Raw genomic sequence first — 13,909 nt, 5'->3', positions numbered from 1 at the left:
TCTCTTTGTCCTGTGATGATTCAGTTCTGACAGCTCCACGGTTTTAACAGTCTTCATCACTATAAATCATCACACGCCTGGAGGTCCTGAACCAATAGATACTCTGTGTGTCTCACACACCTCTGTCCTCCGGCTACTCCTGCTGTCTGACCCTGCTACAGTCAGGATGATTTACTGAAGGTTCGCCTGACATTCCAGTTTCTTTCTTCTTGTTCACGGTCAGCAAACATCTAAAATGAATAAAATTTACATGAACTCGCTCTGCATTAAACAAAGAACAAACTACATTCAAATAGCTTTAAACCTAAAACTTCTCCATTCATTCTTATTAATCAGTATTTATAATGCAAATTAAATCTGCATTGAAGTTGCCTTCTAAAAAGTGCATTAAGAGGACAATTGTTTACACTTAGATTGTACCTAGTTACTACACCTGTAGTGCACAATAAAAGTCCTACGCTATACTTACAGTAATAAATTACATCACCTAGTACTTGTTAATGTTACCTAGTGATGTACCATTTACTACACATATATTACACAATAAAAGTCCTACACTATACTTACAGAAATAAATTACATCACCTAAAGTAAATACTTGTTAATGTTACCTAGTGATGTACCACTTACTACACCTATATTACACAATAAAAGTCATACAGTATCATTACAGAACTAAATTACATCATTTAAAATAAATACATGTGAATGTTAATATAATAAAAGCTGTACTAGTTACCTAGTGATGTACCGCTTACTACACCTATATTAAACAATAAAAGTCCTGCAGTGTATTTATAATGTAATCTTTCAAAATAAATACATGTGAACGTTAATATAATAAGTTACCTAGTGATGTACTACATACTACACCTGTATTATATAATAAGTCATACAGTATGGTTACAGTAAGAAATTATTTCAGTGCTTTAATACATGTACATTATATTCTAAGTTACTACACCTGTATTACACAATTAAAGTAATAAATTATATCATGCAAAAAGCATTTAAAATAAATACATGTACTATTACTATACCGCAATGCATTATATAATAAAAGTCCTAGAGTATGGGTATAGTATTTATATCATAGAATGAAGAAATACTAAAAAATCCATAAATGCAGTATAAAATAAAAGTCCATCTGGCACATTTATCATGTCTGGTCTAGCTTTACTCCCAGCCTGTGAAAGTTGGTGTTGGGCTGGTCCAGCTGGTCGTCTCGTAAAATGACCAGACCAGTCCAGCTGAGGTTGGATCTGGTCTAAAAAAAAAAACCCTGACCTATGCTGAGCTTTTTAGGTTACCAATATATATATATATATATATATATATATAAACAGTTTTATGTCTTTAATTCAGATGAACTAGAACTTGTATTATGAAAAGTAGTTTCATTGTGCTCTTATATTACTGTGCTTGACTTCACACAGGGTATGTCACGCTGTCCTCTGCTGGTTCAGGTCGCAGTGGTTACCTCGGTACATGTGTTAGTCGTCTCTTGTTATTTGGACTTTATTTAGTTGATATTCTCAGTGTAAAGTTGCAGTAGCTGTCAGGTTGATGGCTGTGTGTGGAAGGACGCAGTTCTCAGTCCTGGTGCGCTGTTTCAGAAGAACACCGTCCACAAACATCAGGAGGATTCTGCAACCGAACCAGCACCTACGATCCACCGCTCCTCATGCCAGAGACACACACCGGTGGTCGGCGAGTCCTGCACTGAATAAGAACCCTGGATTTATCTGGGCTACACAACACAGAGCTCTGAGTTCAGATGTAAGCGGGTTATTTAATAGTTAGGCTGCCTGCTGAATCCCAAACTGCTTAGTCATAACCACTTCAGTTGTCCTGCACTGGGGAAGAATAGTGGTGCAATTATATTAGAGTTTCTGTATCAACCACGTGACAACTGCTTGGTACTCCACTCTAAACACAGATATAAACACAGATGTGGTTGGTGTCTTGTAGGGGTCAAGTTTCCACTTTTGGTTGGTATAAATTATCAGCAGTACTGAACTGACTTCGTAGAGCAATCCTGTCTAACTAAAAGTAAGTAAATTGCTGAGGAACGTATTGAATACGACAGCTGTAGTTTCCTTATTATTGTGTAAGGTTGTCCTGCACTGGGGAATAATAGTGGTGCAATTATATTGGAGTTTCAGTATCAAACACGTGACAACTTCATTTGATCAAATGTTAAAAAATAAATGCACTTCTTTGTACTCTACTCTAAACACAGATGTGGTTGGTGTCTTGTAGGGGTCGGTTGGTATTGTAGTACCAACAGATATGGTTTCTAAAATAAATATTGATTTAATTTGTATTAATTATCAGCAGTACTGAACTGACTTCGTAGAGCAATCCTGTCTAACTAAAAGTAAGTAAATTGCTGAGGAACGTATTGAATACGACAGCAGTTTCCTTTTTATTGTGTAAGGTTGTCCTGCACTGGGGAATAATAGTGGTGCAATTATATTAAAGTTGCAGCACCAACAATGTGAAAAAATCAATTTATCAAATATTTAAAAAATAAATGCACTTTTTTTGTGCTGTACTCTAAACACACACAAGTTTCCACTTTTGGTTGGTATTGTAGTACCAACAGATATGGTTTCTAAAATAAATATTGATTTAATTTGTATAAATTATCAGCAGTTAAGTAAATTGCTGCGGAACGTATTGAATACGACATCTGTAGTTCCCTTTTTATTGTGTAAGGTTGTCCTGCACTGGGGAATAATAGTGGTGCAATTATATTAAAGTTTCTGTATCAAACACGTGACAACTGCTTGGTACTCCACTCTAAACACAGATATAAACACACACATGGTTGGTGTCTTGTAGGGGTCAAGTTTCCACTTTTGGTTGGTATTGTAGTACCAACAGATAAGGTTTCTAAATAATAATAATAAATATTGATGTAATTTGTATTAATTATCAGCAGCACCGAGCTGACTTTGTAGAGCAATCCTGTCTAACTAAAAGTAAGTAAATTGGTAAGGGAACATATTCAATATGACATCTGTAGTTTCCTTTTTAGTGACCAATAAAGATGATGAGTCCATAATAAAAGGCACGGATGATTTTAACAGGCACTTAAACGTGTACACGAACGCCCTCTTGTGGAGGCTTTATGTTACATCTTGTAAACCACGGTGGGAGCAGTAAGATGCGTCGTTTGTGTTGCCTGGGTATCGTTATTCACAACGGCCTGCAGGAGCTTCCCCTGATTCTCTCAGGTCCAGCCTGACCGTTCATCTAACATGAGTCTGTCTGTCACAGATCCCGTTCAAAGAGGACGAGTACCCGCCCCTCCCAGACTACAACCCTGATCAGGAGAGTCAGCAGAAGGAAGTCTTCATCGTCCGTGTTAAGGGTCTGCCGTGGTCCTGCGGCGCCGAGGACCTGATGCGGTTCTTCTCTGGTAAGTGCCAGGATGTCCTTAAGATCGAAGCGAGTTCATTCGTTTCCTTTCGTGCCGTTAATTAAATGGACCGCGTCGGTGCAGAGTGTCGGATCCGTGGAGGCGCGAACGGGATCCATCTGATGCATCACAGGAACGGGAAGCCGAACGGGCAGGCCTTCGTGGAGATGGAGCACGAGGAGGACGTCAGCAAGGCTTTGGAGATGCACAGGCAGTATCTGGGACCTCGCTATGTAGAAGGTAGGTGCACATACATTAATTATTATTCATATGTGAACCTAATTAATAATAACAATGATAATAAATCAAGAGAAATCAATGATTCAAGTACTGGTGCTAGTTGAAGCCCCACCACGGCCAAATTGCTACTGTTGGACTCCTGAGCAAGGCCCTTATTTCTATATTGCTTGCATTATGTTGGGTCACTGCAGGTCACTATGGATAAAAGCATATTTGATAAAAATGACCTATTGATTATTCCTGATTGATTACCATAATACACTGACCAGTTATAACATTAAAACCACCTCCTCGTTTCTACACTCACTGTCCATTTTTTTTGCTCCACTTACCATATAGAAGCACTTTGTAGTTCTACAATTACTGACTGTAGTCCATCTGTTTCTCTGCATGCTTTGTTAACCCCCTTTCATGCTGGTGACGACATGGTGGTGGTGTGTTAGTGTGTGTTGTGCTGGTATGAGTGGATCAGACACAGCAGCGCTGCTGGAGTTTTTAAACACCTCACCGTCACTGCTGGACTGAAAATCGTCCACCAATCAAAAATATCCAGCCAACTGCGCCCACTGATGAAGGTCTAGAAGATGACCGACTCAAACAGCAGCAATAGATGAGCGATCGTCTCTGACTTTACATCTACAAGGTGGACCGACTAGGTAGGAGCGTCTAATAGAGTGGACAGTGAGTGGACACTGTGTTTAAAAACTCCAGCAGCGCTGCTGTGTCTGTTCCACTCATACCAGCACAACACACACTAACACACCACCACCATGTCAGTGTCACTGCAGTGCTGAGAATGATCCACCACCTAAATAATACCTGCTCTGTAGTGGTCCTGTGGGGGTTTTGACCACTGAAGAACAGGATGAAAGCAGGTTAAAAAGTATGTAGAGAAACAGATGGACTACAGTCAGTAATTGTAGAACTACAAAGTGCTTCTATATGATAAGTGGAGCTAAAAAAAATAGTGAGTGTAGAAATAAGGAGGTGGTTTTAATGTTATGGCTGATTGGTGTATGTAAAAGTGAATGTGTCACATGGTGTGTTTGTCTTCATTAGTCTACGAAGTGACCAATAAGGACGCAGAGTCCATACTAAAAGGCACAGACGACAGCCCGACCACAGACGGTGTGGTCCGGCTCCGAGGTCTCCCGTTCAACTGCACAGAGGAGCAGGTGATTCAGTTTTTCTCAGGTAAGAAGCTCTCAAATAAAAACAAATCTCATCAGTTACTGCATCGTTCCGTTGATCCTTACCGATTCGTTCAGGGCTGGACGTCGTGAAGGACGGGGTCACGCTGGTGACGGATCGCTTGGGCAGAAGTTCAGGCGACGCGTTCGTGCAGTTTGCATCTCGGGAGATGGCTGGCGAGGCGCTCAAGAAGGACAGAGAGGTTATCGGAAACAGGTCAGACCGACGCAGAGACACGGGAGGCTTTTCTGTACACTGACTGATAAACCAGTGTTTCCCAACCACTGTGCCGCGGCACATAAGTGTGCCGTGAGAAATCATCAATCATCCAATTTCACCTGATTGGTACTGCGACGTTTAGTTACAGGCAGAACAATTACACGCTCTTCCACTAGAGGGCAGTACAACGTTTTGGTGGTGTGCCTTGTGATTTTTCTAATGTGAAATATGTGCCGTGGCGCAAAAAGGTTGGGAAACACTGTGCTAAACGATTCTGATATTGATCGTGCCACTGAAGGCAAGAGGGAACAAGTTGTGCTCATTATAGTCAGCCTCGGCAAGGTGCCGCCTCGCGGCAAGAAGGTCCTGGGTTTGATCCCCAGGCGGGGCGGTCCGGGTGCTTTCTGTGCTGAGTTTGCATGTTCTCCCCGTGTCTCTGTGGGTTTCCTCCGGGAGCTCCGGTTTCCTCCCAGAGTCCAAAAACATGCAGTCAAGTTAACTGGAGATACTGAATTGCCCTATAAGTGAATGAATGTGTGTATGTGGCTGTGTGCCTTGCGTCCATTGAAAAGCTGGGATAGGCTCCAGCACACACACACACCCCGCCCCCTCCCCCTGTCTTAACTCTAATTGGATAAGCGGTTAAGACAGTGAGTGAGTAATCAGCCTTAAACTAAGTACTAGAAGCATAACACACTGAGAAAAAGGCGAGAACAAAGCGAGTCTCCCAGCAAAACGAAGCCCATTACTAGCGGACGATCACTGAACTACCGGTCTCGATGCGCTTCTCACTGGCATTTTTAACAGTCGGACCAGACGTTCGTTTTTTTTTTCTGTATTTATATACATTTACACACGCAGGTTGATTAGCTGAAGCAATAAATACCTGCACATGTATCTCTGTTGACCTCATGAACAGGTACATCGAGGTATTTCCAAGCAAGAAGAGCGAGATTCAGACCCAGTACGGTCGAGGGAGGGGAGACGATTCAAACACAGCATGCCGCCCACAAAGGAGTGAGTGAGCTTTAATGATGATTCAACTGGACTGGAACTGGAATAATTAAACTACATTCACATTCAGTACAGCACAGATGACTGTGTTTGGTATCTTGTGTAACCAGTAACTACCGTTCCTGTCACGAATGTAACCAAAGTGTAAAACATGACATTAAAATCCTAGTAAAATACATTTCGATCCTTGTTTACCTTCACAGCCGGCACTCTCTCTCTTCCCGCTAATTACATTCACATGAGAGGTCTACCCTATCACGCCACAGCTGAAGACGTCATAAACGTAAGACCTGCACGTTTTTGCTTAATAAAGACAGAAAGAAGCAGATGAACATTAGACCACATGTGCACTAGATGTATGTCAGTATGTGGACACCCCTTGTAATTACTGACAGTTCGGATATTTCAGCCACACCCGCTACTGACTGTGTATACTGTAGTACACACTTTGTTCTGCAGCAAATTGTTTGCAAAAAATCCAGAATGACGAGGAACTGTAGTGACCTGCACAGTCTCTTCGTGTCCAGCAGCTTGACCTTGGACCAAGGGTGCAATGTTAAGGATGTGGGACAACCAATAAAGTTTCTCCAACGAAAAAGTACAAAAGTACTGTTGTTTTAAATACCAAACATGGCCTGTAGATGGCGCACTATATAATTTTCAGAATGATGTGGAGGGGCATTTAGTGCATGTTTAGTCTATTGTCCGATTTAGCAGATGCTTTTATCCAAAGCGACTTACAATTGTGACCGTATACGTTGCAAGCAATTTAGGGTTAAGAGTCTTGCTCGAGGGCTGGCAGACGTTGGGCTTTAACCAGCAACCTTCCGATTACTAGTCCTTTACCACAACCACTTAGCTACCACAGCTCCATACACATTTAGTGCACGTTTTCTGTTCTTTTATTTTTAAAATGTACTAAATCTTATATTTCTGATGCTTTGATGTTCCAGTTTTTCCACCCTATCAGAGTGGCAAAGGTTCTGATAGAGTTCGGGCCTGACGGGAGACCCTGCGGTGAAGCAGAGGCACATTTTACCACACACCAGGATGCCGTGGCGGCGATGACGAAAGACAAGCAGCATATCCGTGAGTTTCACGCCGCACTTCGAGACATTATATGGCCAAAAGTATTTGGGCACCTGACCACAAGCTTGCCTATTTTAATAATATCTAATATCTTTTCAGCTTGAATAACAGCCACTTTTCTGAGAAGGCTTTTAACAAAACTCAAAAGTACGTCTGTGGGAATTTGTGGCCATTTAGTGAAAAGACTGGAATCATTTGTATGGCTGGGCGAGAAAGCCTCAGTTGAGGTTCCAGTTCATTCCAAAGCTGTTTAGTGAGGGGGAAGTCAGGACTCTGTGAAGGCCACTGGAGTTTCTTTAAACCGAAGCGAACAGTGGCATCATCACCAAGTTGCCACTGTAAGGTCCTTAACCCTTAATCGCTAGAATTGTATTGTCACAGTTGGATAAATGGCAAAAAATGTCTCAACCTTCGTGGGCAGTCGTAGCTCAGTAGTTAAGGTACGAGGCTAGTTATAGAAAGGTTGCTGGTTCAAGCCCCACATCTACCAGGTTGCCACTGTTTGCCCTTGAGAGCAAGGCTCTTGATCCTTAATTGCTTGCAATGTATTCAGTAACAATTGTAAGTCGTTTTGAATAAAAGCATCTGCTAGATGCACAGACAGGGACACGGTCATACTGGAACAGGAAAGGGCCTTTCCTAAACTGTTGCTGTAAGTTGGAAGCTTATGATGGATTGAAAAATGAGAACGGGTGTTCCAATACTTTTGTCAAAAAGCGTAAACATATATATATATTTTTTTCATTTACAGAGGACAGATACATCGAGCTGTTCTTGAATTCTGCATGAAAGGAGCACTTCAAATGTAAGTTTAAATGATTTTAGCTTCATTTTACTGTAATCATTACTGACTGTGTAATAACGGTGCGCTGTATTTAACAGGTGGACGACCGGGATCTTTCCAAAGCATTGTTTTTGCAATATTTATTTGAGATAAATGTGGAATTGTCATTAAAGCTGCTCGTTTATGGAGAATTCTGTATCGTCATTGTCTTATGTTTTTACTACTAGTAACTAGTAAGTGTGGAGGAGGAAACTAGACTTACATCAGCAGATCGAGTTCGTAGCTTGGCTGGGAGTCCGAAAAAAGGGGGCGAATACCTTCGGCCAGGGTCTATTCTGAAAACACTGGATGCAGGGGATGGGTGCACACCAGATGGGATGGCAATCTAAAACAGGGCATCACACATTCACACACACTCAAGGGGTAATCCAGAGTAGCCAATCATCTGCTTGGGATGTAGGAAAAGACATCCAAAATCCACAGTAGACAAAATTGAAGACAAAACAGTGTGCTTATGTAATTAAATACAGCGTTTTTACTTGTAGAAATAAAAGTTAAAAATAGAGCGCGAGTCAAAATTATGTGTACAACATATGAATGGGGGAACCATTTATTCACCAAACATACTTCATATGTGTAAGAGGATTTACATGACAGTCTCAACCTGTTCGCCATCATGTTCAACACAACAAAAAAACTGGCAAAGATTCACCCTAATAACTACTGTTCAGAATGATTAATGATTTGCCTTAAGTAGATTTACTCTCCCCGACCCCCTCCTCCAGCTCCCATCTAATCGTCTCCAATTAAATCCACCATTAGGCCACTGTACAAACAAATGAGACAGTGATAGCTTAGAGAGTACAGCCGTGGGTTACCGAATAGAAGGCGAGTCGCAGGCATTGTCGGGCCCTTGAGCAAAACCCTTACAATGACTGACCCAGCGCTCTGACTTCAGCTCCAAACAATCTAAGATATACAGACAAAGAATTTTATTGTATTGTACACTAGAGATGGGACGATCGATCGGCTACGAATCGGTATCAGCCGATTTTTAATCAAAATATGCTATCGGCGATCGGCCGATATTTCCTAAAAGTAGCCGATCCGATCGTGTGATATATAAAGATCACGTTAAGTTAACAGCTCAGTGGATCGATCCAGACTTTGAGCTACGAAGCGCCAACCATCACATCACCATTCATCAACAATCGTACAGAAACCATCGTGAAAGCTCTTCATGACCTAAAATAACATCATTAACGTTGTGCATCATACATACGATGTAATTTTGCTGATTGTAATATTTACTTTAAAAAGATAATTCAACCCGGTCACATCTGAGTCGATTCTATCAGCACGTTATATAAACTCCTGGTTCACTTTGGTCAATCGTGAGCGGTTCTTACTTGTGATGTAGATGAGAACAGAAAAAACGTTACAGAGGCAAAAGTTTATTCATTAGCTAATTGTCAAAAAAAGCATCTGCTAAATGCTACAAATGTAAATGTCAGTCAGGCTGAAAAGGCCCCCTGATTTAAGTACATTTCCCATTTTATATACATATTTTATATACATATTATGCTTTTATTGTTTAATTAAGTGTTAATTCTACTGATTTCGAGCAATTTCCTGCCTCTTTTAGAAAGGTAAAGCACCATATGGCTATACGGTCATGGCTATAATAGTCTTGTAAAGCTTCTATAGAGTGTATTCGTTCCAAATGGATCATAATCAGACTTACAGATGATATAGTGCAACTGTAATTGTATAGTGACTAGTAATCAGAAGGTTGTCAGTTCATATCCCACCACACATACCCCAGGTCAGCTCGGTTCTGTGTTTTTCTTCTTTTCAGATCCTGTTGTCCCAGCTATCGAGTTCCTATTTCGCACTATTTCGTATAGTATCAATAAAAGGCTGACCAGTGCACCACTACATTTTGGCATGATACTTAATCACAGCTATTCAGGTTGTCAGTTTCGTGTGTACAAGAACCGAATAGGTCAAGTCCACTCGGTGGACGTCACTCACCTGCAACATGATACTAGATCTGATGCAAATATGTACGAATCAACTCCCCTAAACAAAGCAGAGCGAAACAGAAAAGCCAGCAGCACTAAACTGACGTTTAAACTCAGATGAGCTCCAGTTTCGAGATTCTCGACTGATGACAGACGTAGAAGCGTCGGACTCAGGATGGGTTGGAGGCGTACTGTTGAAGTAACTGGGCGTGGCATTGGTCGCACACGGGTTCTGGGGTGATGGAGGATGGCAGGGGGAGTTCGTTCATCATGCAGCTCTCGCAGAACACTCCTCTGCAGTTTTTACACTCCTGCTAAGATGACAACATCGTGTTAAAAACAACGAATCACTGGTTGCAATGGGGTCGCTGGGCCTCGGCCATCCCCCACCCCTAAATAATTAAGATTCCTTTATTGATCCTTTATAATTCGAGTGTTAGGGCAGCTCAAGCACAGCAGTAATACAGTAAAAAAGAGTTCATGAAATAGGGTAGAATAAAAAAAAAAAAAGAAATGCAATTACTATTATACAGCAGTATGACAATTACAACTATATAGGAAAACACTATATATATATACAGTACGTATGTATAGAGAGAGAGAGAGAGAGAGACAATACAATACAATACAGTGTAATCGTTCCAAATGGATGGTAAACAGTCCTACAGATTTCCACGCAGACGCCTGGTTGGCCGATAGCACCACTGAGATTGGATTAAATTTTTATCCAGGCAATAGCTGGGGGTAAACATGTTATTATATTGTAATTATTATTTCCAAATGTATTTGTAGCTGATGTTTCACGATAGCTCAGTGGTTAAGGTGCTGAACTAGTAATCAGAAGGCTGCCGGTTCATACCCCACCACTGCCAAGTTGCAACAAATACAGAAAATGCAGTTTATTCCAAACCAGGAATGAACCTTCAGTGAAAACCAATCTTAAAATCAATCTAACAGCCCACCACGTCCACACTATGAGAGCTATAGAAGGTCTGTAGGTCATGTACATAAACACTGAATCCTTTAGATAAGGGTTTTTCAAACACTGGGTAAGGGATGCGACCCTTGTTATTAAAGCCTCTTGTGGAGGCTTTATGTTACTTGTTACTTGTAAACCACAGTTGGACTAGATTGTTCTGTACAGAGCACAGCACAGAAAGTAAGATGCATTGCTTCTGATGCCTGGGTCGCAAAAAAACCCTGCTTTAGATGTTTTAACAACGTCTGTAGTTCAGATCCAATGGAACATGTGGGTCTTATTCTTTGTGTGTAAGTGTGGGAAATGTTAACGTTAATCATCCTGCCTGTAAAAATGACCAACAGTTCAACCTAAAACTAAATTTTATCAGCATATTTCACCTTTAGATTGGAATTCTGATTCTAGTGTGTATAAAATAAACTCTACACTAATAATAAGGGCTGATTCAAGGGCTCCTGTATAGAAGAATGTGGGTAATACAATTCAATTCTATTCATATTCATCATTATTAAACTTTGCTGAGAAAACCCCGGTACCTTTGGTCTGGTTAGAGATTCTGTGTGTTCACACTTTGGGCAGATACACTGCTCTGGCTCCTCATGAAGGAACTGATCCTATTGAAAGAAAAAATTACTTCAGGACATCTGGGTTTAGTATCTATACATACGTACATACACACACAGGGGAGTCATTTTAGCCACATAGTAATAAGACAGGCGAACGTACCTGCTGGTCTTCATGTGAAAGGGACCTAGTGAAAGAAAGGAGATTCGATTTTAATTAGGCTTTGATTTGGTAACATACACTATATGGACAAAAGTATTGGGACATTTCGGCATTTAGCAGACGCTCAAGGCAACCTGGCAGTGGTTGGGTTTGAACCAGCAACTTTCTGCTTACTAGTCCAGTACCTTTCCCACTAGGCTAAAACTTCCCTAATTAGTGAATTCATGTGAATAATAACAGGAGTAATAAGTCAAATACATTAAGGAGCAACAGTTTAGGGAAGGTCCGTTCTTGTTCCAGTATGACTGTACCCCCGTGCACAAGGCAAGCTCTATAAAGACATGAAATAAAGCTTAAAGTTTAAAGACTCCTGCTGCCTGCACAGCTTCGGAATGAACCGGAACATCAACTGACCAGCCCTCAAAAGCTTTTCATCTTTTGATTGATGAATGGGCACAAATTCCCAGAGACATGCTTTAAAATCATGCAAGAAGCCTTCTCAGAAGAGTGGCTGTTGTTTTAGCTGAAAAGATTTTGTTCTAGTTTGACAAGCACAGGATCAGGTGTCCAAATACTTTTGTCCATATAGTGTATTTAATTAAGTCACAACAGAGATACTTAAGACTTACAAATTTGAGCCGAGACTCGTCTTCTCTTCCAGCACATTTCGAAGTGCGTCATTCTCGTTCCTGACCGTTTCCAGCTCCTAAAAGTTCGTTTAACTTTAACAAATCAATTGTTCTAAAAGGCATCCAGTCACTTAATGAACGAAATAGGATAGAATAGAATCTTTATTGTCACTATACACAGGTTACACAGTGATAGATAGATAGATAGATAGATAGATAGATAGATAGAGATAGATAGATAGATAGATAGATAGATAGATAGATAGATAGATAGATAGATAGATAGATAGATGATTAGATAGATAGATAGATAGATAGATAGATAGATAGATAGATAGATAGATAGATAGATAGATAGATAGATAGATAGATAGATAGACAGACAGACAGACAGACATATAGATAGATAGATGATTAGATAGATAGATAGATAGATAGATAGACAGACAGACAGACAGACAGACAGACAGACAGACAGACAGATAGATAGATAGATGATTAGATAGATAGATAGATAGATAGATAGATAGATAGATAGATAGATAGATAGATAGATAGATAGATAGATAGATGATTAGATAGATAGATAGATAGATAGATAGATAGATAGATAGATAGATAGATAGATAGATGATTAGATAGATAGATAGATAGATAGATAGATAGATAGATAGATAGATAGACAGACAGACAGACAGACAGACAGACAGACAGACAGACAGACAGATAGATAGATAGATGATTAGATAGATAGATAGATAGATAGATAGACAGACAGACAGACAGACAGACAGACAGACAGACAGACAGATAGATAGATAGATGATTAGATAGATAGATAGATAGATAGATAGATAGATAGATAGATAGATAGATAGATGATTAGATAGATAGATAGATAGATAGATAGATAGATAGATAGATAGATAGATAGATAGACAGACAGACAGACAGATAGATAGATAGACAGATAGATAGATAGATAGATAGATAGATAGATCAAAAAGTATTAAAGTACAAAGAATTAAAGTATACAAGTAATGCTGTACACACTATGTAATTGAATAAATGGAATAAAAAAAAATAAAAAAAAACGTAGTTTCATATAAAAAAAATCAAATCAATAGAGGTAGTAGCAGCAATAAATGTTATACACTATAAAGCTACGTCACCTTTCTTATGTCCTCCACCTGCTGCATCATGTCTCTGTGCGGAGGGGTTTTTCCTAGCAGGGCATCACAATTCGGACCTAGTCGCCGCTCTCGCTCCTTCCTCAGCTCCTGCTCCAAACTGCTCCTGCCCACCCGAAAGGCAAACACACACGCACCAAAGTATTTAATTTCATTAGTTTAGGAGTGTGTTAAATGTGCATATGGTAAAACCTCAGGTCTGGTGGTTACAAGTTGATGCAAGTAAGTAAGATGCAAGATGATATATGACGGGAAGAGTGCACACCTCTGCTTCCGTAATCGCTCCACCTCCTGCTGCAGACTCTCGATCTTGTCCCCGAACTCCTGCTTGAAGAGCTTGTTAGCCTCCTCAGCCAGGTCCCTCTGCTTCTCGGCCTGCTTAGATCTGTGTTCGAGC

At 40.4% G+C, this 13,909-nt stretch overlaps 3 protein-coding genes across 9 annotated transcripts in view; 1 reads left to right on the top strand and 2 right to left on the bottom strand.

Annotated features, from left to right (window-relative positions):
- LOC134335119 (L-serine dehydratase/L-threonine deaminase-like) overlaps window positions 1-5,010 on the bottom strand; it is a 9,589-nt gene extending 4,579 nt beyond the window's left edge. Inside the window, exons 1-2 of the mRNA XM_063017537.1 lie at window positions 4,924-5,010; window positions 1-230 (exon numbers count right to left, since the gene is read on the bottom strand). The exon at window positions 1-230 is cut by the window's left edge and continues 10 nt beyond it. The gene's annotated coding sequence lies outside the window, so the exon portion shown is untranslated. The remainder of the gene's footprint in view (window positions 231-4,923) is intronic.
- grsf1 (G-rich RNA sequence binding factor 1) lies at window positions 1,454-8,155 on the top strand. The gene is made up of 10 exons (XM_063017536.1): window positions 1,454-1,779; window positions 3,286-3,427; window positions 3,512-3,667; window positions 4,727-4,861; window positions 4,936-5,074; window positions 5,997-6,094; window positions 6,295-6,374; window positions 7,045-7,180; window positions 7,932-7,985; window positions 8,063-8,155. Exons 1-9 carry the CDS (start codon window positions 1,567-1,569, stop codon window positions 7,967-7,969), a joined length of 1,137 nt encoding a protein of 378 aa, XP_062873606.1. The 5' UTR covers window positions 1,454-1,566; the 3' UTR covers window positions 7,970-7,985; window positions 8,063-8,155.
- Window positions 3,071-13,909, bottom strand: part of rufy3 (RUN and FYVE domain containing 3) — a 29,136-nt gene continuing 18,297 nt past the window's right edge. For 3 of the 7 annotated variants that reach the window (XM_063017525.1, XM_063017531.1, XM_063017532.1), the window contains 10 exons: window positions 13,778-13,897; window positions 13,495-13,618; window positions 12,323-12,399; window positions 11,694-11,718; window positions 11,504-11,581; window positions 8,227-10,302; window positions 6,287-6,394; window positions 5,964-6,131; window positions 4,924-5,042; window positions 3,071-3,656 (listed from right to left, as the gene is read on the bottom strand). In XM_063017525.1, the coding sequence (XP_062873595.1) occupies window positions 10,159-10,302; window positions 11,504-11,581; window positions 11,694-11,718; window positions 12,323-12,399; window positions 13,495-13,618; window positions 13,778-13,897 (568 nt within the window). In that variant the 3' untranslated portion in view covers window positions 3,071-3,656; window positions 4,924-5,042; window positions 5,964-6,131; window positions 6,287-6,394; window positions 8,227-10,158. The remainder of the gene's footprint in view (window positions 3,657-4,923; window positions 5,043-5,963; window positions 6,132-6,286; window positions 6,395-8,226; window positions 10,303-11,503; window positions 11,582-11,693; window positions 11,719-12,322; window positions 12,400-13,494; window positions 13,619-13,777; window positions 13,898-13,909) is intronic. The other 4 variants (XM_063017529.1, XM_063017527.1, XM_063017526.1 and 1 more) reach the window with 4 other exon arrangements.

This window comes from Trichomycterus rosablanca, chromosome 21 (assembly GCF_030014385.1).
Source record: "Trichomycterus rosablanca isolate fTriRos1 chromosome 21, fTriRos1.hap1, whole genome shotgun sequence".
Taxonomy (NCBI): Eukaryota; Metazoa; Chordata; class Actinopteri; order Siluriformes; family Trichomycteridae; genus Trichomycterus; species Trichomycterus rosablanca.
This window is presented reverse-complemented; position numbering and strand designations above follow the sequence as displayed.

Excerpts from the sequence above, each read along its gene's own strand:
- grsf1 (XM_063017536.1), top strand. The coding sequence starts at position 1,567 with ATGGCTGTGTGTGGAAGGACGCAGTTCTCAGTCCTGGTGCGCTGTTTC. Across the intron at positions 3,668-4,726 it reads GGGACCTCGCTATGTAGAAG|TCTACGAAGTGACCAATAAG; the intron begins GTAGGTGCACAT and ends TGTCTTCATTAG. Across the intron at positions 7,181-7,931 it reads GAAAGACAAGCAGCATATCC|AGGACAGATACATCGAGCTG; the intron begins GTGAGTTTCACG and ends TTTCATTTACAG.